The 26630-nt window shown below is 37.7% G+C and overlaps 1 protein-coding gene across 3 annotated transcripts; it reads right to left on the reverse strand.

The window, feature by feature from the left end:
* Positions 1-1638: 1638 nt before the first annotated feature.
* On the reverse strand, positions 1639-25894 carry LOC116809618 (uncharacterized). Of its 3 annotated transcripts, none has more exons than XM_058435382.1 (6): positions 25789-25894; positions 18925-19380; positions 16476-16560; positions 15152-15294; positions 12829-12908; positions 2544-2900 (listed from the first exon to the last, which is right to left on the reverse strand). In XM_058435382.1, exons 1-6 carry the CDS (start codon positions 25789-25791, stop codon positions 2897-2899), a joined length of 771 nt encoding a protein of 256 aa, XP_058291365.1. In that variant the 5' UTR covers positions 25792-25894; the 3' UTR covers positions 2544-2896. The 3 variants fall into 3 exon arrangements, with proteins under 3 accessions (XP_058291372.1, XP_058291365.1, XP_058291369.1); XM_058435386.1 differs by lacking the exon at positions 25789-25894 and adding an exon at positions 5391-5439 and having other exon boundaries at positions 2565-2900; positions 18925-19227; XM_058435389.1 differs by lacking the exon at positions 18925-19380 and having other exon boundaries at positions 1639-2900.
* Positions 25895-26630: the final 736 nt, after the last annotated feature.

Raw genomic sequence — 26630 nt, forward strand, 5'->3', positions numbered from 1 at the left:
GTTTGCAAGGATGTGAGCATAGATATCATAGTTTTATGTTAATGTAGGCTATTTATTTCATGCTGCTTTGAGCAGCTAATCATTAATGTTCTCAGCAAGCCTTAAAGTTAAGCCGGTATTTGTCTGGCTCTGATGAAAAGACATAGACTTACCAATAATTTAAGCGCAAGCATTTCCTTAAAAGTTTCATTTTTTATCTCATGCAGTGGTATTTCTACTTTAAGTGCAATGAACAAGAATCTTAAAATTTTAACATTCCTGACAGATGCAAAACAGTGGAAGTGCATATGACTCCACAGAGGTGTTAATTTATAAATAAAAGTTAGTTCTTACCTAGAAATCAAACTTAGTTCTCTTCAACTGCTAGTGGATGACTTTGATTTTTGTGGGCTCCCCAGAGTGGGAATCAATAACTAAGTTATCTATACTTTATACAGCTCTCAGACTATTTGAGTGAAGTCATTCATTGAAAACTGTTTATGAGCATCTACTGTACATCAGCTACTCTCCTTGGCAGTGGGACACAACAGCAAACACACGACAAAATCCCTTCCTTCATGAGGTTTCTCTATTATTTGGAGAGGCTCAGTAATTGGAAAAGGGTAGTTGGAGATGAACACAGAGAAATAACCAGGACTACATAATGAAGGGCATTAGAAGTACTTTGGCTTAAGATGTAAAGACATTAGAGGGTTCTAAGCAGAATAATAATATGATAAAAATTGCATTAAAAAAGTCAGACAGACAACTCTGCTGTTGTGTTGAGGATAGACTGAGGTGGGTGTTACCTCCAGTGGACATGTAGATCGGAGACTATTGTAATAATTAAAGCAAGAGATGACAGGGTTTGGACCGATGTATTTACTGGAGGCAGCAGAAACTTGTGGGACTCATGATATAACAGCTTATAGGCTGTAAGATAAAAAATGAAGAAAAGGATGTCTCCATTTTATTTTTATTTTTTGCCTTAACAAGTATAAGAATGGAATTGGTATTAACTGAGATAAACAAGATGGTGCAGGAATTGGCAAATAATATTAGGGTTAAATTTTGGATCTGGTGAGTTTGAGAGAATGTCTAATAAGAGATCATGGGGAGATGTCAAGTAAGTTGTCCTAGGTGAGCATCTAAGAGTCTGGAGTTCGGAAGATATTTCAGTGCTGGGTATATATATTAGGAAGTCTTGGGTGTGAACATCTTATTGATGACATTTAAACCAATAAGAATGAATGACATTAGGAGGCTGAGGTGGGAGAATCAAAGCCAGGAGTTTACAGTGGGCTATGACTGTGTCACTGCAGTCCAGCCTGGGCAAGAAAGAAAAATCCTGTCTCTGAAAGAAAAAAAAAAAAAAGGATGAGATTACCAAGAAAGTGTATATAGATAGGAAAGAGATCAGGCCCAGGACTAAGTCTTGGGGCATTTCAGCCTTTCTACTCGAATAACCTGAGTAAATTCAGTTATCTGATTTATTTAATCCAGTATTTGCTGCATTTATTTTTCTAAAGAGCACATTTCTTTTCATGAATTACACATTAAAATTCCAGGGAACTTAAATTATGCAAAATATCCTTTGGGAAATGATTTAATTTCATTGCCTCATCTTTCCACTTAATGTTGCTTATGTAAACAGAGCTATTAAATACATAATTGCCTTTGTTTCAATAGTTTTCATAGTGAAATTGGAAAGGTGATAGAATAATCCATTCAATAAAACTGGCAATAGCATTAAATCCTACCCTCCCCTTTTATTAATTTTAAATTATAATAATCAAATCTTGATCAGAAACAAAGAAGTTTCAAGTCATTTGTTTTCTTTCCCTCAAAATATTTAAACAAAAATTTAGAAAATTATTTTAGCATGTTAAAAGAGAGACCTTTCCTTCTAGTTGGAACTATAAATCCTCCAAGCCTGATGTTCTTTAAGAAGGACATTTAGTATTTCTGTTACTTGGAGATCTTCTCTCTTTTGATATACTTGAGTGTCTCAGAGAAACTTCTTAAAGTGTATTAGAAAAAACTGAAAAATGAAGATTCAAATATTGATTCAATATGCCATAAACATACTAAGTAATGTTGATTGTTTCAACCTATGCCACCTTGTATATGTGAACACAAAGCTCATACATATATTCTTTTTTTTTTTTTTTTTTTTTTTTTCAGAAATAAACACTATCACTAACCATCTGGCATCCTATGATTCCCGAAATAAAATCTATTTCTAGGAACAATTTAAACCGTAGAAGAACTTCACTGTGTCAAGAATTAAACTTTCCTATCTTTTTGTCTTTGGATGACATCTTCTGGGAAAGTGCCCCATTTATATTTGAATGACTTCAACTCTGGTTGTTACCTTGTTCTCTATTTTTTAAAGTAAAAATATTTGATTTTTAACTATTACTTTGCCACACAGCATAACAGTCATCCTTTAGTAGAATATATGCTATATCCAGAGAATTCTTATTTCTATGAAGGATGCAAACAGATAAAATTTGCAATCTTTGGCCTTAGAGAAACATGGTGGTCAAAATTAGTAAGCATTATTGTTGTTTATTTGTCTCACATTAGCTTTACCTGAAACTAGAGCATCTCTTTAACTTTGGACATTAACAGAAAGCACATTATCAGCATTTCCACTCATAGTTGCAAGATCTAACTTTCACAAACTAAATCAAAAGCCTGATGATTGGATGCTGATCCATGTGGTAACAAGGGAATTTCAAATTATGCAACTTTCGTTTGTTGTTTTAGCACTTTCTCATGCCTCTGGGAGAGTGCAGATTTCTGTAGAATCCAGGAAGGTGCCAGAATTCATCAATGTTCTCACTGGGAAATGCACAGGAGATGAACATTCAGGCCAGAGTTCAGGAAGCCCTATGCTGTTTTGGTCCATCAGCTATCTAAATGAACAAAAGAGAAATGTGTGAGCAGAATTCACTGAATCAGCTTCTATAAAGGGTGAGACTTACCTGAAAGGTCACTCCTGGGACCAGAAACTTGGCTGCAAATGCTAGATGTCATTTGCTTAATCCTCTTATTCACTATAGAAATAACTAAAACCAAGCTTATAAAGGCATGATAACAAAAAAGAATGGTTGAACATGACTACAACTATGATATGGAAGTAGAACTATACTCTGTTTGCCAAGTGGTCAAATTTATTTTTTGTACTTATCAGAAAGCATGCACATGGAACTGAGGGCAACAGTACAAGGTACTTTGGAGTGCCATCTTGAATAAGTGATATTAACATTCAATTCCCAGTGAAGACTTTAGTTTCCCAGCTTATAAAATTATAACAACAATAATAATAATTATAATACCTGACTAAACATTGCATGGTCTGAAGACAATTGAGTGAGGTTATGCCTATGAAAATGATTGCACGTTACTGAGTTTGATGTATAAATGCCAATTAAAAGCTGCAAAAATTAAGGACTTCTAAATACATCCTGTCTTACACAATTCAACTTTTCCTTCTGTATTAGCACCAGTAGGGTAGAATAGCACAGGGAAGCGTTACAATGAGGCTTCCCACTTAGGTGAGGGGAGATAGGAGCTCCTTTAGAGAAGGACTATAAGTTTTTAAAGGATGTGGAAATGGGATGTGTTTCCTGTTGCCTTGAAATGGGGGAAAAGCCTCAAAGCTAACACTAGGAGACAGGTTGGTTCCTTCAAACCAAAGGAAGCCAACTTCCTGATTTCTTACACATGGACAAGAGTTTTCCTTTATATAAACTCCTATGTTCCATTGAAACCAAGCCAATAATCCCATAGACTGTTCTTTTTGATACACATAGAAATTGACCTTTCTGGTCTTAAAGCTTGAAGCTTACATTTGTTTTATCTGAGTTCCTTCCTCAGGAAAGGACCTTCAGGCCTCTTAAAAAGGTATCCAAGAACTGAAACTCACCAGATCATGACATCCTAACAGTGAGAAGCCTGGAGCCCTCAATCATCATGATTGCATCCTTGCCCCTCCCTAGTTCCTGTTTCTTACACACTGTTACATTTCTTTCTACAGAAGAATGTTATATAAACCCATAGGTTTACTCAGTCAGAGATGGATTTGAGCCTGAGCTCCCATCTCCTTGACTGCAGCACCTGATTAAAGACTTCTTCCTTGGCAATACTCACTGTCTCAGTGATTGGCTTTCTGTGTGGTGAGCAGCAGGACCTAGACTAAACCCCTGGTGTTTTGGTAACACCATCAAGAAACTGCTAGAAGTTCTTTCCATGTGGGGGTTTTTAAAAGGTAAACAGGCCAGGCCACCTACTCTCACCCTCTCTTCCATCCAAATTAAGGAATTAAGAAATTAAACAATCAAACATCTGAAGGCTTTGTTTTTTTTTTTTGTTGTTGTTGTTGTTGTTTATTTTTTTTGAGACAGAGTCTCACTCTGTCACCCAGGCTGGAGTGCAGTGATGCGATCTCGGCTCACTGCAAGCTCCGCCTCCCAGGTTCACGCCATTCTGCCTCAGCCTCCCAAGTAGCTGGGACTACAGGTGCGCGCCACCATGCCCGGCTAATTTTTTGTATTTTTAGTAGAGATGGGGTTTCACTGTGTTAGCCAGGATGGTCTTGACCTTCTGACCTCATGATCCGCCTGCCTTGGCCTCCCAGAGTGACGGGATTACAGGTGTGAGCCACCATGCCTGGCCCTAAAGGCTTTGTCTTTTAAAGGAGGCATCATTACCCTTGGGGGAAAGCCCTGAGGAATACTCATTTCTGATTTCTGTGAGAAAGGAAAAAATAACGTAATCCCTGCAAAGCCAATTCATGAATGCTCAGGATTATCATTTATAAAGATTAAGGGTGCATATGAGTGAAGGAAACCAGCAGGCTTGCTTTAGATGAATGCTTGCTGAAGCTACAGAACTACAGGGGCCACCTGTGGAGACTTTTAGTACAAGGTGTTTGGGGAGCTCCTGGTAGAGGAGTGGTTTCATATATGTCCCCAAGAGGTTTTAAGGATGTGCATTTGATCATAGAGCATCCTGCCTACTTCTTATCTAGAAATGTAAAAATGGGTGGCTCACAATGTGAGGGAAAGGGGAAAGGAAAACGGGGGTCTTCTGTACTCAATGCCATTTGGTGAGCTGTATGGAGGGTTCTGCAAACACAGTGAATTAATGAAATTGATGAGCTCCAGCCAACTTGTGAGTAATCCCACCAATGATAAGATGCCTCTTATCAGACCTGTAAGAAGTAGTGGGCTGAGGCAGGGACTTAGGGCAAGTTGCTGGACGTTGGTTCTCAGAGGACTGTGCCAAATGAGGCCTCTGTCTAGGACAGAGAATAATGCGCAAAAATGTCCTCCACAAGCAGTCACTATTAGGACATCAGCCACACAGAGGATGTCATGGCTGATTACAGTAGTCTCTGTTACCTGAGCTTTTTGCCCCTCTTTCTTCCATTTCTCCTCTGGACACCAACACCTTGGAGATAAAAGGCAGACCAAGAAGCAATGGAGTATGATTGAGACAGGCGTAGAAAGAGAGAAACAACAGACAACGTTCTCTTCCCCAGATCCTGGAGCTACAGGGCAGGCTTTTGTTGAAAACAGCAAACAAATTTTGAATTGGATGTGAGACTAGAATGTTAATTTAGAATGAATGAGGCTTTCTTTCTTTCTTTTTGAAATTTAAAACAATTACAAAGAATCTCCCAATTAAAAAAATTATTAAAGTTTTACATGTACATATAATAGTGCATAGATATTAAATAAATATTTCTATGGAGTATCACAAAGTGAATGCATCTATGTAACTAACATCAAGATCAGAAAATACTACATTTCCAGGACCCAGAAGGTTATTGTACTCCTTCCCTTCAAACCAAAGGAAGCCAACTTCCTGATTTCTTACACATGGACAAGAGTTTTCCTTTATATAAATGGAATAATAATGCAGTATATACAGATACGTGTATATATATATACATTGTACATATATAGAGCATCTGGCTTTTAAAAAACTCCTAGGTATGTTTGTGAGACTCCTCCCTATTGCTTGCATATAGCAACATTTTGTTCATTTCCTTTGCTGTATAATCTATTGTATAAATATACCATAAATGGATACTTTATGTATCCATTCTATTATTTATTGGCATTGGGCTTTTCTCTAATGTAAAGGTTATCACAAGTAATTCTGCTATAAGCATTCCTATATATATCTTTTAGTGCATACAAATATATCATATATATCAGCTAATTATACAGCATTTAGAATGGAATTTTGTGTCACAGGTTATATGTATGTATACATTCAATTTTGGAATATATTGCAAAATATTTTTCCAAAGTACTTGTCCCAATTATTCCCCCTCAAGCAATGTATAGGAGTTCTAATTGCTCTAGACCCTTGCCTATTGATGTGGTTTGGCTGTATCCCCACCCAAATCTCATCTTGAATTGTAACTCCCACAATTCCCATGTGCCATGGGAGAAAGCCAGTGGGAGGTGATTGAATTATGGGGGAAGGTTTTTCCTGCACTGTTCTCATAGTAGCGAATGAGTCTCACGAGATCTCATGGCTTGCCTGCACAAGCTCTCTTCTCTTGTCTGCTGCCATGTGAGATGTGCCTTTCACCTTCCACCATGATTGTGAGGTGTCTCCAGCCTTGTGGAACTATAAGTCCAATAAACCTGTTTCTTTTGTAAATTGCTCAGTCTTGGGTATGTCTTTATCAGCAGTGTGAAAACGAACTAATACAGTAAACTGGTACTTGTAGACTGGGGTGCTGCTGAACAGATACCCAAAAATGTGAAAGTGACTTTGGAACTGGGTAACAGACAGGGGTTGGAACAGTTTGGAGGGCTCAGAAGAAGACAGGAAAATGTACAAAAGTTTGGAAATTCCTAGAGACTTGTTGAATGGCTTTAACCAAAATGCTGATGGTGATATGAACAATAAAGTCCAGGCTGAGGTGGTCTCAGATGGAGATGAGGGATGAGGAACTTGTTGAAAACTGGAGTAAAGGTGACTCTTGTCATATTTTAGCCAAGAGACTGGCAGCATTTTGCCACTGGCCTAGAGATTTGTGGAACTTTGAACTTGAGAGAGATAATTTAGGGTATCTGGCAGAAGAAATTTCTAAGCAGCCAAGCATTTAAGACGTGACTTGGGTGCTGTTAAGGGCATTCAGTTTTATAAGGGAAGCAGAGCATAAAAGTTCAGAAAATTTGCAACCTGACAATGTGATAGAAAAGAAAAAAAAACCATTTTCTGAGGAGAAATTCAACCTGGCTGCAGAAATTTGCATAAGTAATGATGAGCTGAATGTTAAGCCCCAAGACAATGAGGGAAATGTCTTCAGGGCATGTCTGAGAACTTTATGGCAGCCCCTCCCATCACAGGCCCAGAGGCCTAGGAAGAAAAAATGGTTTCATGGGCCAGGACCAGGTTCCCCATGCTGTGTGCAGCCTAGGGACTTGGTGCCTTACGTTCCAGCTGCTCCAGCCATGGCTGGAAGGGGCCAACATAGAGGTCAGGCCATGGCTTCAGAGGGTGCAAGTCTCAAGCCTTGGCAGCTTCCACGTGGTGCTGAGCTGTGAGTGCACAGAAGTCAAGAATTGAGGTTTGGGAACCTCCGTCTAGATTTCAGAAGATGTAGGGAAACATCTGGATGCCCAAGCAGAAGTTTGCTGTAGGGATGGGGTCCTCATGGAGAACCTCTGCTAGGGCAGTGCAGAAAGGTAATGCGCTGTGGGAGCCCCCACACAGAGTCCTCACTGGGGCACCAACTATTGGAGCTGTGAAAAGAGGGCCACTGTCCTACAGACCCCAGAATGGTAGATCCACTGACAGTTTGCACTGTGTGCCTGGAAAAGCCACAGACACTTAACACCAGCCCATGAAGGCAGCTGGGAGGGAGGCCGTATCCTGCAAAGCCACAGGGGTGGAGCTGCCCAAGTCCATGGGAACTCACCTCTTGTGTCAGCATGACCTGGATGTGAGACATGGAGTCAAAGGAGATCATTTTGAAGCTTTAAGATTTGACTGCTGTGCTGGATTTCAGACTTGCATGGGGTCTGTAGCCCCTTTGTTTTGGCCAATTTCTCCCATTTGGAATTGCTGTATTTACCCAATGCCTGTACCCCCATTGTATCTAGGAAGTAACTAACTTGCTTTTGATTTTGTAGCCTTATAGGTAGCAGGGACTTGCTTTGTTTCAGATGAGATGTTGGACCATGGACTTTTGAGTTAATGCTGAAATGAGTAAAAACTTTGGGGGACTGTTGGGAAGGCATGATTGGTTTTGAAATGTGAGGACATGAGATTTGGGAGGGGCCAGAGGTGGAATGATATGGTTTGGCTATGTCCCCACCCAAATCTCATCCTGAATTCCCACATGTTGTGGGAAGGACCCAGTGGGAGCTAATTGAATCATGGGGACAGTTCTTTCCCATGCTGTTCTTGTGATAGTGAATGGGTCTCATGAGATCTGATGGCTTTTAAAAACAAGAGTTTCCCTCCACAAGCTCTCTTTTAGCCTGCTGCCATCCACATATGATGTGACTTGCTCCTCCTTGCCTTCCACCATAATTGTGAGGTCTCCTCAATCATGTGGAACTGTAAGTCCAACAAACCTCTTTCTTTTGTAAATTGCCCAGTTTGGGTATGTCTTAATCAGCAGCATGAAAATGGATGAATATACCTATGCTTCCTGTTGTTTATCTTTTTATTTTGGCTATTTTGGTGGGTGTGCAAGAGTAGTCCATTATGCATCTTACTGCATATTTCCTTGATTACTTATGAAGATGAACACATTTTCATGTTTTGTCATTTAGAGATCTTCTTGTATGAAATCTGTTTCCTTCCTTCCTTCCTTCCTTCCTTCCTTCCTTCCTTCCTTCCTTCCTTCTTCCTTCCTTCCTTCCTTCCTTCCTTCCTTCCTTCCTTCCTTCCTTCTTCCTTCCTTCTTTCCTCCCTCCCTCCCTCCCTCCCTTTCTTTGAGACAGGGTCTTGCTCTGTCACCCAGGTTGGAATGCAGTGGAGAGAACACTGCAGCCTCAACCTTCTGGGCTCAAGTAAATCTCCTACCTCAGCCTCTTGTGTAGCTGAGACCACAGGTGTGTACCACCACATCTGGCTAATTTTTTAAATGTTTTGTAGAGACAGGATTTCCTAATGTTGTCCACGCTGGTCTCAGACTCCTGGGCTCAAGAGTTCCTCCCACTTTGGCTTATCAGTGTTGGAATTATAGGAGTGAACCACCATGCCCAGCCTCCTGTTATTTTCCATTGGATTACATGCCTATTTCTCATTTATTTTCATGAGTTCTTTATATATTATTAATATAAACCATTTTCTTGCTTATATGAGTAGCAAATATTTTCTCTAAGCTCTCTGTCTGCCTTTTCATTCTCCTAATGATGTATTTTAACAGAAGTTTGTAGTTTTAATGTTTCAAGTAGAGCATTCAATAATTTTTTCTTTATACATAGTGCTTTTGTGGTTCTTTTAAAGATATCATTTAATTCTCCAAATGTATTGCAGAAATGTTATTGTTTTCCTTTCACATTTAGGTCTGTAATCCACATGAATTTATTTCTTTATGAACGATGTGAAATAGAAGTCATATATATTTCTTATCCTGAATTTTTCATGGCTGAACATAATCTTAAATTACAGAAAATTTTTAAATTTACTTACATAGCTTTTTCATGGCTGAATGTGAGTTTAAATTACAGAAATGACAGGGCTAGTACAACTGAAGTGCTGAAAATCTATAGGCTCTGCCAAAGTTGTTCTCAAGCTGAGGGGAGGGAGATCCAACACAGCATATTTAAAATTCATGATTTGAGAAAAATAAAGCCATTTTATTTGAACCTTCACAGGGATCTGTTTGCTAAATATATCAAATATTTTTTAAAAATGAAAAAATAAGAGGAACTACAACTTCAGATGAAAACATTTCTATTTTGAGAAGCCTGTGAAATACTGAGGTAGATTTGCTTTTGAAGTATGCTTCCCAGTGACACCTATGAAAGTTGAAGTTCTGACTGAGGCTAGAGGCCATGAATTCATAGTGTTACAGGCAGCAGTAATGATCGATGATTTTCTGTAACCAGTATAAGAAACTTTTGGTGGCTGGGGGCTAGGTGCGGTTGCTCACGCCTGTAATCCCAGCACTTTGGGAGGCCAAGACAGGTGGGTCACGAGGTCAGGAGATCGAGACCATCCTAGCTAACACGGTGAAATCTCGTCTCTACTAAAAACACAAAAAATTAGCTGGGCATGGTGGTGGGCACCTGTAGTCCCAGCTACTTGGGAGACTGAGGTAGGAGAATGGTGTGAACCCGGGAGGTGGAGCTTGCAGTGAACTGAGATCGTGCCACTGCACTCCAGGCTGAGCAACAGAGCCAGACGCCATCTCAAAGAAAAAAAAAAAAGAAACCTTTGGTGGCTGGGTGCTGTGGCTCACACTTGTAATCCTGGCACTTTTGAAGGCTGAGGCAGGTTGATCACCTGAGGTCAGGAGTTTGAGACCAGCCTGGCCAACATGGCAAACCCCCGTCTCTACTAAAAATACAAAAATTAGGCGGGTGTGGTGATGGGAACCTGTAATCCCAGCTACTCAGGAGGCTGAGGCAGGAGAATCATTTGAACCTGGGAGGTGGAGGTTGCTGTAAGCCAAGATCACACCACTGCACTCCAGCCTGGGTGACAGAGCGAGACTGCATCTCAAAAACAAACAAACAAAACAACAACAACAAAAAAAGAAACGTTTGGTGATGGACCATGCCATTTTCTTTTATGTTGAGCCACCAATTACCAAGCTCAAGCACATCAGTTACAGAGGAGAAGCTCCCACTATGCTACAGGAATCATGAATTTTATATATGTACAGGAGGATGTTTGCAACTTTAGATAACCATTTTGTAAACTTGATAAGGATAAGTCTACATCCTAAATCATTAGTAGGATGACTCTATACCCACCACTTAAAACAAATTCTTGCCCATCTGGAGACAGCTTTCTGGTCACATATCTACTCTTTTTATATTCATCTGTCCTGTGGTCCTCCTAAAGATAGCTGTCTGCTGACTGTTCACTCTGTGTACTCCCTCATAGAAATCCAAAGATTAATCTTACTGTGTAGCCTCTCTCATCTTTCAGAAAGCTCTTGACTTCGTTAGTCCCTAGACATTATATATATTTTATATTGTATGCAAAAAAATGCATAGTTTTAAATTGTTATTCATAAAATACTTAGATAGCAATTACTAAGTGTAATATGCTATGTTCCAAGTGTTTCACAAATACAAACTTCGACTATTCATAGTGATATAGGAGTTAAGAAAAAATTAATTAGGCAGATAGGGTATGGGAGGCGTCAGTAAGGTTTTCCTTTTTTTTTTTTTTTTGAGACAGAATCTCACTCTGTCACCTGGGCTGGAGTGCAGTAGCACAATCTTGGCTCACTGCAACCTCCGCCTTCCAGGTACAAGCGAGTCTCCTGCCTCAGCCACCTGAGGAGCTGGGATTACAGGTGCCCACCACTACACCCAGCTAATTTTTTGTATTTGCAGTAGAGACAGGGTTTCACCATGTTGGTCAGGCTGGTCTCGAACTCCTGACCTAGTGATTCACCCACCTTGGTCTCCCAAAGTGTTGGGATTACAGGCGTGAGCCACCATGCCCGGCCAGGTTTTTCTTTTTAATGAAAAGCAGCCCCAAATCATTTCCTAACAAAGAGCACCCTGTAAAATTGAGCTGCAGACACAGACAAGCAAGCTAGAAGCTTCCACAGGTGAATGCTAGCCTGTAGGAAATAACTACCTGGGACCAGGCATGTTCAAAATGGCGGCTCCATCTTCCCTTCCCTTTACCAGCCACGTGTACAGTAAGGAGCAGACAAGATGGCACTGGTCAGTGGAGAGTCCATTTGCATAATAAGATTAGGGTGGGGTGGCCAGCCTTCCCATAGGCTATGTAAATGTCATATCTGATCGAATCAATCTGTGGGCTCTATGTAAATCAGACATGGCCTCCTCCAGCCTGCCTATAAAATCTGCTGCAGTAGGCCTACCTTCCCCTTTTCTGACGTTTCTCTCTCTCTGGAAAGGAGCTGCTCTCCTTTCTCCTTTCTTCTATTAAACTTTCTGCTCCTTGACCCACCCACATGTGTCTGTGTCCTGAATTCTTTCTCAAGACAATGAACCACCATTAATTCCCCAGACAATGCAGCCATTTCAATAGTAACTCTGCAAAGTTGGTACTATTATTACTGAATTCTACAGATGAGAAAACTAAGCCACAGGTAATGTTACTTTTCCATGGTCATGCAAGGCCATATCTCTATATTGTCATTAACAATAATAGTAATAACTGAATCAAGAAGATATGAGGGACTGTGCCAGCAGTTTATATATGTCATCTTATTTAATTCTCCAAAAACCTGAGAAAATAGGATCAGAAAATTTAAGCAAATCATCCAAGATCACAAATTATAGGTGGATTACTCTTAATTTGAATTCATTTCACCAAACTCAAAGCCCAAACTCTACTACATTAATCTGCCCTCCTCCCCACTTCTCAGAGATGACATTGACATGTGAATAAAGGGAGCTGTGAGAGGTGATTATGCATCTAGGAAACAGGTTGCAATGAAATTCTCAAATAATAATTATTTGATAATGGGATTGGATTCTTTCAGGCTCCACTTAAAACAGTTAAGCACCATGCAACTATTTCACTTACAGTTCCTATGAGAGTAGAGCACTTATATGATAAAATATGTTTTATTTAAAACAGAAATTGAGTAGTAATGTTAAAGAGTTAATATATTTAACAACAAATCCTAATTTTTTTGCCCACCTGCTCTTGCATATCTTTGTAAACTTTTCTTCCACACGATCCATAAATGCACTGTAGGCATCACGCTGCCTTCTATGTCTCTGAAGGAAGATGGTACAAAGGAAGTTAGTAGGCCGGCGCGGTGGCTCACACTTGTAATCCCAGCACTTTGGGAAGCCGAGGCGGGCGGATCACGAGGTCAGGAGATCGAGACCACGGTGAAACCTCGTCTCTACTAAAAATACAAAAAACTAGCTGGGCATGGTGGCGGGCGCCTGTAGTCCCAGCTACTCGGAGAGGCTGAGGCAGGAGAATGGCGTGAACCCGGAAGGCGGAGCTTGCAGTGAGCCGAGATTGCGCCACTGCACTCCAGCCTGGGGGACAGAGCGAGACTCCGTCTCAAAAAAAAAAAAAAGGAAGTTAGTAAAAGCAGACATGTATTAACTTTAATTGCTTACTTGTTAAAATTTGCTGTTTAATAATCTTTGCTTTAAAAGTGTATCTGTATTCCAGATTCACATCTTGTTCTGCTTAGACATAAAGGGCTCACGAAGCATCCTTATGTGACTAGGGCAGAATTTCAGCCAGGGTAAAAGTATGTGCTCTCAACATTTTTTTTCTATGAGAGTCTTTTCAGGCCTTCTCACGTGAGTGTCATTCACTAAACTTCTCGTGATTTCCAATGAGATAAGAGGAAATTTGGGAAAAATTTCTTACAATATTTAAGCCTTTGTAAAACAAAAATAAAATTCTAAGGCCCTCAATCAAATGAATGGACCCCCTTCATGAGTGAGGGGACACAAAAAAACCTGAAAAAAAAGTTCAGGCCCTGATGGGAAGAGAAGGTGAGAAGGTGAGACATGACTCATTATACCCTCCTCCCTTTGGAATTCAGGTGCAACTCACCAGCATTAACATTAAAACAGAGATCTAAAGACTGACAAAACAAACAGCTCTTTGCAGCAATAAAATACTAATTTCAACCTGACTCTAGTGTAGCATCACATGACAGATAGCAGGCCCTGGAGGAAATAAAAGTATTTTACCCCCAAATATACTTTTTTGGCATCTTTCAAAATGGCCCTGCAAAGTTGTCTCTCTTTTGCAGACAGCTTGTATCTTTTAAGGTCTGAGAAGAGACCTCCACATCCATTGTCTCTGAAGCCTGCTACCTGGAGTCTTCGACTACATGACAAGAACCTTGGCTTCCACAACCCCCACTCTTTACCTTAACTCAAGCTGACTTAACAGACAAAGCTTAACTCTCAACCAGGGACTCAACTCCAGACCAGATGGAAGACTGGCTGAAATAGGGAAGAGGCATTGAAAGCATCTCTCCATGAGACAGCGCCACCAGTGTCATGACAGTATACCATTGCTGTGGCAACATCCGGAAGGTACCACTTCTTTTCTAGGAATTTCTGGATAACCTACCCCTTAATTTGCATGTAATTAAAAGTGGGTGTCAATATGACTGCAAAACTGCCCCTGAGCTGTACGTGGAGCACACTGCCTATGGGTAGTCCTGCTTCGCGAGGATCAGTACCTCTGCTGCTGTACTCAATAAAAGATGCCATCTACACCACAGGCCCACCCTTGAATTCTTTCTTGGGTGAAGCCAAGAACGTTCCCGGCTATGCCCCAGTTTTGGGGCTTGCCTGCCATGTATCAAATCTACTTATGCCATGGAAGCCCCCAAGCTTCGAGATGTCATGCATTTCCAGGCCAAACCAATGTATACCTTACATGTATTGATTTATGTCTTTGCCTGTAACTTCTATCTCCCTAAAATGTATAAAACCAAGCTGTAAACTAACCACCTTGGGCCACATGTTCTCAGAACCTCCTGAGACTGTGTTACAGGTCATGGTCACCAATTTGGCTCAGAATAAACCTCTTCAAATATTTTACAGAGTTTGGCTTCTTTCGTCAACACTGTATTCCACTATAGCTATTACTTAAAATAATCATAGAAAGTATGTAGCATTATTAACCCACATCATAAATAATGAAAAAGGCTTAGTATCTTGTCTAAAGTTATTAGAAAGTAAAAGAACAGGGATACTCTGATCTCAGAAACCATGCTCTTAACTACTGTTCTATATTTTCCCACTGAAATACACTTATTCTTTCATCAAGATCTGGAAATAAAAGAAAAGAAAACCCAAAATTCTAGATAATCCACTATTTGTATTTCCAAAAAAAAAGCAGCGGCTATATGCTTTATTTTTAAAGACGGAAATATATTTTACACTACGACAAATAAAAAACTCCTGCACTGAAGCAATTGTCGACAACAGTGCTGGAGACATTTTCCAACAGCTATAGAGAAAGTCAAACTCACTGTATATGAAGCAGATCTAACAGGCCATGGGGCTTTCGTCAAAATTAGTTTTGAATCCCAGGTGCATTCACGATGCTTGTGGGTGATAAATCTTTCTGTAGTATTCTTCTGTTTATCATCTTTTGGAAACTGGTACCCATGTACTAGAGATATGAAGACAAATGAGAGGCTTAGCAATGGCACGTGTCTTTGTTCATGATGTCTCTCAGATATGGTATCATTCTGGGAAATCAGGACCCAGGAGTGGTAAGTCGCTGAATAATTTATAGATGTAAATCTAAGCAAAACTTTTCTTAATCTTTCTGCCAGTCCTGCTGGAGTTAATTTTGTCTTTCTTCAAACTCCAATTCCAATCCCACCTTTTATTTCTCTGGACCCATCTTTCTAAAGTGCCTCCTATTGGATGGTATATTTTGCACTCTACGTTACGTTTTACTTAAAGTATTTCTGAGGTCGGGGCTGGGTCTTATAAAGTATCTTCGGCATTTTCTACCGAAGTGAGTTACACACAGCATATACTAGGAAAGTTGACATGTTCCATTTTAATTACACAGCTAGATGACACTTTTATAAGTATAACACATGCTAAAATTTGTACAATATTTGTAAATAAATTATCTTAGTTTTACAGGTATAAAATTATTTGCTCCTTATTTTGAAAAAGAGGAAATAAAATGTAACTGTGATCTCACTATCCAGAGACAAACACTGTTAACATCTTGTTGTTTAATTTATATATAATTATAATATGTAAATATAGCATTCAGATATTGTCCATCCCAATCCAAATAAGAAATGCTATATAATACAAATTAACTCTGAATTAACACTTAACAAATGGCACCATAACAGTAATTATAGCATGCGTGTGTGTATGTTCTTTCCATGTGCTTTTTAGTACATTACTAAGTGCTTTTAGCAGATTTAATGCTCACAGTAATTCTGTGATGTAGATTCAGTTGTTATTATCTGCATTTCCAGATGAGGAAACCAATAGATAGACAGTTTAGGTGATTTAGGGCAGTGAAGCCAAGATTCAAAGTTGTACAGCTGGGCTCCAGAGTTTATTCTGTTAAGCATTACACTCTATTTATTCTCTATACATGACACATTGATTTACAAATATAATTTTTAATAATATATTAATAGTTGTGGTTGTAAAGTAAATGTATTGTTGCAAATAATTAAAAAGGCATTAAAAATTTACCATATTATTAAAGGTGATAATAAAATCCACCTATTTAGTTTTAAGCCTATGCATTTACTACTGCTAATATATAATGCAGAGTTTTTTTCCAATATTCATAACATCTTAACAGCTTACCTGTACTTAAGGGTTGTGATTTAAATTTTAATCCAAAGGAGTCCTTTTCGTAAGTTGTCTCAAAGTTTGGTAAACCAGGTTGGTACTAGATATGTAAAGGAAAGATTGCAATATTACTAATACATATTGTTTCTTATTATAGTTGGAGTTTGGTTTTTCCTAATATTAAATATTTCTTTGGCAAAATGTAATTTTGATGATTTTGTTGTGGCTTTCAAATGTAGTATTTAAAACTTGTTTATGAAAATTTGAAAAAATAATCTAAGGTTTAAATAGTGTATAAACAATTCATTTTTGTGGTGGAGAGGAGTATTTCAATTACCCTTTTGTGAAGTGATCAGAATTAGTATCTTAAACAGTGTGGAATTAAGGGAGTCTATTCAAAATTTGGCAACCTAATCTTAAACTTGATTATAATTTATGACACATAGAATTACATATTATTTTTCTGGAGCTGAACTTATTTCAGAAACATAGCAAAAACATTGAACAAAGCTAAATAATTTATCAAGCCTGGAATAGAGTTACTATTTTTTTTCTAAGCTACTAAAAAAGTAGATTTTTTAGTGGTTTAAGTGAACCAATTTGAACTGAAATAGAATTTGTACGCTTCAAGAACTGATCAAATAAAACATCACAAAGGTCTCTACTCAAAAGCTAAGTAAACGTGGCACAAAACAGTGAGGGTACCAAGCAGAAGTTAAACAGGGTTATATTCTTAATGAGTGACCTGTCACAAGCATATAGAACAATATTAAAAGTTCCAAAGAAGGAGATTCTCTAATACAAGATTTTTCGCTCTTTAATTGAATACAACATGAGACCAAGTTAGTTTCAAAAAGCCTTCGTTAAGGTTTAATTTGTAACAATACTGACATCTGGTGGTTATACAATTTATAACACTCTGTCTCCAGTCATTTACAGAAGCAAGTACATTCAGCTAAAATAAAAATATTCCTTATTCTGTGAATTTTATTGACTCAAGTTTTTAAGTCTGTTATTAGTAAAATATTTATTTATTTATTTTATTATTATTATTTTTTGAGATGGAGTCTCGCTCTATCGCCCAGGCTGGAGTGCAGTGGTGAGATCTCGGCTCACTGCAACTTTCACCTCCTGAGTTCAAGCGATTCTCTTGCCTCAGCCTCCTGAGTAGCTGGAATTATAGGCACGTGTTACCACACCTGGCTAATTTTTGTATTTTTAGTAGAGACGGGGGTTTCACCATGTTGGTTAGGCTAGTCTCGAACTCCTGACCTCATGATCCTCCCACTGTGGCCTCCCAAAGTGCTGGGATTACAGGTATGAGCCACTGCTCCTGGCCTGGTAAGGTATTTAAATAAACCAGTAACATTTAATATTTAAATAACCTCCTTCATCTCCAAAAGGTAACATGTTATTTACTATGAATGGAAATATTTACACGACCTCCCTCATCTCTAAAAGGTAACATATATTATTTACTATGAATGAAAATATTTAGACGCCCTGAATAAGAGAGTTATTGGCTATGGCTCCCTGCATTTTCCACATTTTATCCTAATAGCTCATAGAGTTAACATTCATCGAATACCTCAGCATTTCAGATTCTGTTGTGCTTTGCATATATTGTTTTGTTCATTACTTAAAATAACCATAAAAAGTATGTAGCATTATTAACCCACATTATAAATAATGAAAAAGGCTTAGTATCTTGTCTAAAGTTATTAGAAAATAAAAGAACAGGGATACTCTGATCTTAGAAGCCATGCTCTTAACTATTCTACATTTTCCCACTGGAATACACTTATTCTTTTATCTCACTATTTATAGATCCTTTTCTATCAGTTCTACTGTTTAACTCTTTGCCTAGCAAGTCACGATTATGTGCTAAATTATAGATCTAAGAATAGAATATATTCACATTTTAGTGGAATTATATTTTGCATAAATATTTGACCTTATTTGCATCTCCATATTCTTCATCACCCTTTTAAATTATAAATCTAATTATTACCCATATATTATTTAAGTTATTAATCATCCAAAAGATTCATTAAAGTAATGAATATCCCTTTTTAACTATTTTCATTCATTCACCAATTTATTCCACAAATTTATTTTATTATTAGTAGGTTATAAACTCCTGGCAACTGATGTCTGTTCTCCAATCATATCTAAACCCAACCTGTTCTCTTGAAACCTAAGAAAGCCCATCTCAGAGTTGGCCACTCGACCTGGCAGATAAAACCTCATCAGAATCAATCAGGTTCTTACCTCTCTGTTCTATCATTTATTGCTAAATATGAATTGTATTGTTCCGTGAGAAAAAAAGGCAGCATTATACACATTACATACACATACCTTTTTCCTATATGTAATAGTTTTTCTCGTTAAGAAATGAGTAAAAAATAATACATAGTTCCCCTTATCTATCTTAAATTGTTTTTATTCAAATGCTCTTTTGTACCTGTCGAAAGTCATGTGGTTTGGGATTGACATATACAACCCTTGGATATTGTCCACTCTTCACAAACATTAACTTTGCTTTTTGTAAATCCAGACGTGGAAATGTAGTTATAAATTTAGGAGCTGTGACCTCCTTAGGATGATTCCTTATGCTGGGCAAGTGAAGCATTGTTTCTGGAAAACTGATTTTTTTCCTCCTTGTTTCTTCCTTAATTGGTTTTGATGATCTTTCTAGAATTCTCAAAGATGTATACAGTTTATAGCTAAAATCAGGAGGCTTTATTTCCCATACATTAACTTTCATTTTACATTGTGGAGGTTGCAGAACACTTTTTTTCCATTTGGAGTTAAGATCCTGTCGTGAAGGATATTGCAGCCTCTTTGCAATATCCCTATCTCTTGTGCCTCTCTGAGACTCATGGTACATTATGTGGAGGGCGTTTTCACATGGAGGAATCTGCGACACACATGGAAATAGGTGAAGTTTGTCACTATAGCAATGGTGTACTCGACATTTTCTCTCCAGGCCAAATTAATCTTTGAAAAATTTATGAAGCAGGAAAAAGCTCAGAAATGACAGGGAATGTGCAAACTAATCATCCAACAGAGAACTAATATCCAACATATACAAGGACCTTAAACAACTCAACAGCAAAAACCCCAAACAATCCTATTAAAAAGTGAACAAAGCACAAGGATAAACAGTTCTCAAAAGAAGGCATACAAAAGACCAACAGATATATGAAAAATTGCTCTAAATCACTAATCACATAGAAATGCAAATCAAAACCACCACAGTTAGAAAGGCTATTATCCAGGACAAAAAATAACTATGCTGGCAAGGGTGTAGAAAAAAGGAAACCATGTATACACTGTTGGTGAGGATGTGAATCAGTACAATCACTACAGTATGGAGATTTCTCAAAAAAGTAAAAACAGAACTACCATAATATCCAGAAATCCCACTGTGGAATATTTTTCCAAAGCAAAAGAAGTTTGAGACAATCCTGGGCAACATGGTGAGACCCTGTCTCTTCAAAAAGTACAGAAATTAGCCAGGCATGGTGGCATGTGCCTGTCATTCCAGCTACTCAGGAGGCTGAGGTAGGAAGATCTTCTGAGTCTGGGGAGTTTGGGGCTGCAGTGAGCCATGATCCTGCCACTGCTGGATCATGATCCAGCCTGGGTGACAGAGTAGGATCCTGTCTCAAGAAAACCCCCCAAAAATTAGCAAAGATATAAAATGAAGCTGTATCCACCAGTTGAACACTGGATAAAAAAAAAAGTGTATATACATATAACAGAATACCAGTCAACCATAAAATAAAGAATGATATCCTGTCTTTTTTTTTTTTTTTTTCTTGAGATGGAGTTTTGGCCTTGTTGCCCAGGCTGGAGTGCAATGGCGTGGTCTCAGCTCACTGCAACCTCTGTCTCCCGGGTTCAAGTGATTCTCATGCCTCAGCCTCCGAAGTAGCTGGGATTACAGGCACCCGCCACCATGCCCGGCTAATTTTTGTCCTGACCTCAGGTGATCCACCCGCCTCGGCCTCCCAAAGTACTGGGATTACAGGCATGAGCCACTGCACCTGGCTGAAATCCTGGTCTTTTGCAGTAACATGGATGGAGATAGAAGTCATTACGTTAAGCAAAATAAGCCGGGCACAGAAAGACAAACACTGCATGTTCTAACTCATATGTGGGAGTTAAAAAACTTGATCACATGGACATAGAGAATAGAATGATGAATATCAGAGACTGGGAAGAGTGGGTGGGTAAGAGGGGTTATGAGAATAAGTTGGTTAATGGGTAAAAACATACAGTAGGATGGAAGAAATAAATTCTAATGTTTCATAGCAGATTAGGTTGACTATACTTAGCAACAATATTTAGTATATTTAATCAAAACAAGTTTACACGTTGACCTTAATGGGTTAATTAGAATAAATCTGTACAAGTTAAAATTGTATTAAGGACCAAATAGATAATGACCAGTACATTCACAGGTTCTCTCAAAGCAGTAATTCCTAGTTCTATCGTAAGATCTTTCCAAAGCAAAAACCTAATTACTGAAATAATTCAAAAATTCTAATCTGTAGAGAAAAACAATTATCCTAGAGGGTCAAGCCATACAATGTCACACCTAAACATTAGTCTTAAGTCATTTTCCCACATTCATATAGTTTCAAAACATGGTAAATATCCTACATATTGAAAAGTATTAAATGACCTAATATTCAAAATATCTTAGAAACACCATCCTTTAGTTCAGCAGTCCCCAATCTTTTTGGAACCAGGGATCTCGTGGGAGACAACTTTTCCACAGACTGAGGAAGGATGGGGAGATGGTTTCAGAATGATTCAAGTGCATTATACTTACTGTGCACGTTATTTCTATTATTATTACATTGCAATGTATAATGAAATAATTATACAAGTCACCATAATGTAGAATCAGTGGGAGCTTTGAACTTGTTTTCCTTCAACCAGACTGTCCCATCTGGGGGTGATGGGAGACAGTGACAGATCATCAGGCATTTGATTCTCATAAGGAGCACATGTGCAGTTCACAATAGGGTTCACGCTCCTATAAGACTCTAATGCCACCACTGATCTGACAGGAGGCAGAGCTCAGATGGTAATGTAAACAATGGGGAGGCTGTAAATGCAGATGAAGCTTTGCTCTCTGGCCCTCCGTTCACCTCCTGTTGTGTGGCCTGGTTTGGGTTGGAGGCCCCTGCTTTAGTTAACATACCCTCAAATTTTGTGTTAACATTGGTTTCACCATGATTTAGTCCATACATGCCAATATATAAACTATCAAAGTACATTGGAGCAACTCATGTTTGTATTTTTGCAATTCTTCCATGTGTATGATATAGAAATGAAAATAAAATTTTTCTTCTAATATAACCATGTTTTCAAATAGGTTAGTTTCCTTACATAGCATTTTCTTATATTTACCACATAAGCATCATGGACTGATTTTTTTTTCCAATGAAATGCTATCTAGTGACTTCCTTAATGAGTACAACTTTTTAAAAAAAACTTAGAAACTTGAGCCATTTCTCAAAAGTAAGCATATTTAGTTTTCAGTTTTAGTTACTTGTGGCTGCCTATAAAAGATCTCAAATGACTGAGCCCTAAAGCCAGATTCATTCCTATATATACTCAGCCTGTTGTCTGCAGGGAAGTCACAAGACTTTACCGAATGCCCTGTCACAAAACTAAATGACCCTCAAAAATTATCATGAGTTTTATACTTAGAATTCTCAGTCAGTTCGTCAGTTGGTTATCTTTAAATAGTTGTCATACAAAAAGGCATACAGACCACACATTATTTCAAAGAAACCAGAGAACGTAGCACGATATTGACTGAGATTAAAATTAACTTTTGATAAAAGAAGAGAGTGAGTACTTTTTGTAACATTTTGTCTAACATAAAAATGCTTAACTTCCACAAAACCCACAAACTGAAAAGACAGTCTGGTAAATTAAAGATTTGTATAAACTATGCACAAAACCCATGGTATTTGGGAAAACTGGAAAGTTTTCTACAAGTAACAGTTTTAAAAATATAACTTTGTTCTCCTAGCAATTACACATTAACATACATGCACTAATTAAAAATACACTACAACCTTGTCTGAAAATGCAGCTTAACATTTTCCAAATGGATTTTGCCCCACATTTACTATATAATGTGGCTGTTATTACTGCACAGGAACAGTTAGTGATACTGTTTAATTACCTTTAAACAAAGATATAGGGATTTTCTCCCTAAAAACAAGTTTTCAACATCAAAACCTATGCTTATAAAAATTTTAAAACTTTCAGCAGTCTAAATGTGTCAAATGAAAACTTTACAAATTTCTCAAGTGCTCTCTACATTCCAGGTATGTCAACCTTGCTATCTAATGTAGAATCCATCAGAGATATTTCCGTCTCTCTCTCTCATCACTGGATGGCTTTTTCTTAGTGCTGGCCTCATGGTTGTCTGCTTTCTTCATTGCTCTCTCCATTGTGTTGTGGTTAATTACTGTCTTGAGCATCAGCTCCTCCACTTAGAGTCCTTGTATCCATTCCTTTTCTAGCCTTTTTTTTTTTGGTGGAGTCTCATTCTGTCACCAGGCTGGAGCGCAGTGGCACAATCTTGGCTCACTGCAACCTCCGCCTCCTGGGTTCAAGTGATTTCTCCTGCCTCAGACTCCCAAGTAGCTGGGACTACAGGTGTCCGCCACCACGCCCAGCTAATTTTTTTTGTATTTTTAGTAGAGACAGGGTTTCACCATGTTGGCCAGGATGATCTCAATTTCTTGACCTCCTGATCCGCCCGTCTCGGCCTCCCAAAGTGCTGGGATTACAGGCGTGAGACACCGCGCCTGGCCCTTTTCTAGCTTTTTGTTTGGCCCTTTCTTCCCTTAATCTTTGGTTTTATTTGCTTCCTCATGTTGTCTTTGTTCAGGAAGAGATTTATTCAGCAATTTATGTGACTGTGGAATCTCCTTCACCAACCAAAAACGTGTTCTTACACTTGTTATACAACATTGTAACTTTTCTATGATAACCTGACAAACTTAGAATTGCTGTATTTTTTCAGTGTAGTCATCTCTGTTCCTTTTTATTTTATACTTTAAGTTCTAGGGTACATGTGCACAATGTGCAGGTTTGTTACATAGGTATACTTGTGCCATGTTGGTTTGCTGTACCTATGAACTTGACATTTACATTAGGTATTTCTCCTAAGGCTATCCCTCCCCCAGCCTCCCAACCCATGACAGGCCCCACTGTGTGATGTTCCCCACCCTGTGTCCATGTGTTCTCATTGTTGAACTCCCACCTATGAGTGAGAACCTGCAGTGATTTGTTTTCTGTCCTTGTGATAGTTTGCTGAGAATGATGGCTTACAGCTTCATCCATGTCCCTGCAAAGGACATGAACTCATCATTTTTTATGGCTGCATAGTATTTCATGGTGTATATGTGCCACATTTTCTTAATCCAGTCTATCATCGATGGACATTTGGGTTGGTTCCAAGTCTTTGCTATTGTGAATAGTGCCCTAATAAATGTATGTGTGCATGTGTCTTTATAGTAGCATGATTTATAACCCTTTGGGTATATACCCAGTAATGGGATCACTGGGTCAAATGGTATTTCTAGTTCTAGATCCTTGAGGAATCGCCACACTGTCTTCCACAATGGTTGAACTAATTTACACTCCCACCAACAGTGTAAAAGCATTCCTATTTTTCCACAACCTCTCCAGCATCTGTTGTTTCCTGACTTTTTAATGATAGCCATTCTAACTGGTGTGAGATGATATCTCATTGTGGTTTTGATAGTCATCTCTGTTTCTGAGCTTGTTGCATTGTATTCTGAAGTGAAGCAAGTACATGCAAGGCCTCAATGTACTATGCCACGTTTTAAAAGAGAATAAATTTGTTTCACTTCTCTATGATACCTTATTTTGTCCTTATATTATGAATTTATTATTACATATTATCCTTTTGAATAATATGTATGTAAAATTAAGCTTCTATTGTATATAAATCACAGAATCACATATGTCTTTGTAGTTCCCAGGCAGAAATAATCAACTGGAGGACTAGTTGAATAATTGAAGACTATAATAGAATAGTGCACCATAGTTTTCCTTTTACATGGAAAAAACTAAAGATTAGAGAAATACAAAGCTATGAAATATATGACTGAGAAATTAAGGAAAAAATAAATTAGTAATATTCTCATTTAAAGATTTAATAGTAAATGTTGCTTTTATAAAAGCTATAGGTTGTCAAGATGTTTCATGGAAAATAAAAGAATGGCTTTATCTGCATTCAATAAGCAGAGTTATTCTCCACCTAAGATAATATATTTATACCTCAAGGATCAGTTTAAATGCTGCCTCCAATCAAAGCATTTTCAAATCTCTGTATCAGGATTTATGTTTTCTTTTTCCGAATACAACAATGGAATTCAAATCTTCATTTTAACTTGTACCTGGATAATTTATTTATGTCAACTTCTAATTAGATTATAAAATAATTAAGACAAGGATTTCTATCTCTACAAACTCTATGCATAGTTCTCCATGTTTTAGATTGAGCTGTGTGAAATTGTTATTCAACCATTTTCAACCTTACAAAAATGCAAATTTTATATATTTCAATCATAATAACTATGTTTGCCAAAGTGTGAAAATTATATTCACCTTTTGAAAACTGTATGTGAAACCCAAACATCTAATCATATTTTTTTCTAAATAATGAAAAACTTCACCATAATAGTGACAATACAAAAAACATTCTTTTGAATTTCTTCCTCAAATATTTTCTCCAGGAAAGTCACTAAATATTTTTGTTATCTGCTTTTAAATTTGCTAATAAAAAAAGAAATACATTTCTTTAGTTAGTAAATATATGCAAATTTAAAATTCCTTTGCTTAGATATATGAGTTTAATTTTATAACATTAAATTTGGAAGGTAGGTAAAAAAATAGATACAGATACACTTGATACCTTAATAAGGTGTCAACATAAAAAAAGTAATATAATCTGCTATCGTGATCACAGTAAAACTTTTTAGACCACATATTCATGCACATTTGTAAACTTGTATAAAGGGAAATTCAGCACTGTCTTTCAGCAGGGCTTTCTCTTTCTTAACATACTTTTCATAATTTCTTATTTATTTATTATATCATGGATAAATGAATTGCTTTTCTCATAAGTGAGTTCATCTTATATACCTTAACATATAAAACATATAGGCTCCAAAGAGCTAGTCAGTTTGACAAACAAGAAGAATTCAAAATAAAAACAAAAGGCAGGAGCATTCATTAGAAAACCAGTTACTTCACTTACCATTTGAAAGATAGCTTTTCATAAAAGTTTTAGAGTAATATATCTCAGCAAATCTTTTCTGTAAAGCCAAGAGAGACTAACAGTTTAACATTATCCTTTGCTTTACAAAAGAAGCCAAAGTATATTTAAGTTTTGCTCATCTGGGTTGCTAAGAAACCGAATTAATTTTCTACCAGACTCAAGTCAGAGTAGAAAAAGATAAGTAAAACTAGGGCCTCTGGTTGTTCCCTAAAACCTAGCAACAAAGCAATAGATCTCATGCTTTTATTTCCAAAGGTTGAAAATCAGGACAGCAACAAGCTCAATACTCAGTAAATACACAGAAAGAGAGCATATGAATAATTGAACTCTAATTCAGTTTTACTGTTTTGAGAACTCACCTTTTGTAATTGTTTAATAATCTGCTTTATAAAGTGATATGAGTTTGACATGTGATATATTACATGATTCTGAGAGGCAGTTTTCACCGTGGGCTTAAGAAGATTGACTTAATTTCTTCAAAGGACATTTTTTAAAACAAATAAAGATTACAAGTTCTTTCTAATCTATGGCTCAACCTACAGATTTTAATTTTCTTTTTGTTTCCTTTTTTCTTTTCTTCAGAAACACAGTCATGCTCTGTCACCTAGGCTGGTCTCAAACACCTAGCTTCAAGCAATCCTCCCACCTCGGCCTCCCAAATTGATGGGATTACAGGTGTGAGCTACCACACTCAGCCTCTGCTACATAATTTATGTGGAAAATTCCTCCTTTTTATTAATCAAATCCTACACTCAATAGATACATATTTCTTGGTAAGTTGAAAAAAACTTTTGAAAATAGAAAGCTTCAAATGTAAGGGG

The sequence above is a fragment of the Hylobates moloch genome, unplaced genomic scaffold (genome assembly GCF_009828535.3).
Source record: "Hylobates moloch isolate HMO894 unplaced genomic scaffold, HMol_V3 SCAFFOLD_1, whole genome shotgun sequence".
Lineage (NCBI taxonomy): Eukaryota > Metazoa > Chordata > Mammalia > Primates > Hylobatidae > Hylobates > Hylobates moloch.

Excerpts from the sequence above, each read along its gene's own strand:
- LOC116809618 (XM_058435382.1), bottom strand. Across the intron at positions 16,561-18,924 it reads AACCACATGACTTTCGACAG|TACCAACCTGGTTTACCAAA; the intron begins GTACAAAAGAGC and ends TTACATATCTAG. Across the intron at positions 12,909-15,151 it reads TTAGATCTGCTTCATATACA|AGACATAGAAGGCAGCGTGA; the intron begins GTGAGTTTGACT and ends ATCTTCCTTCAG.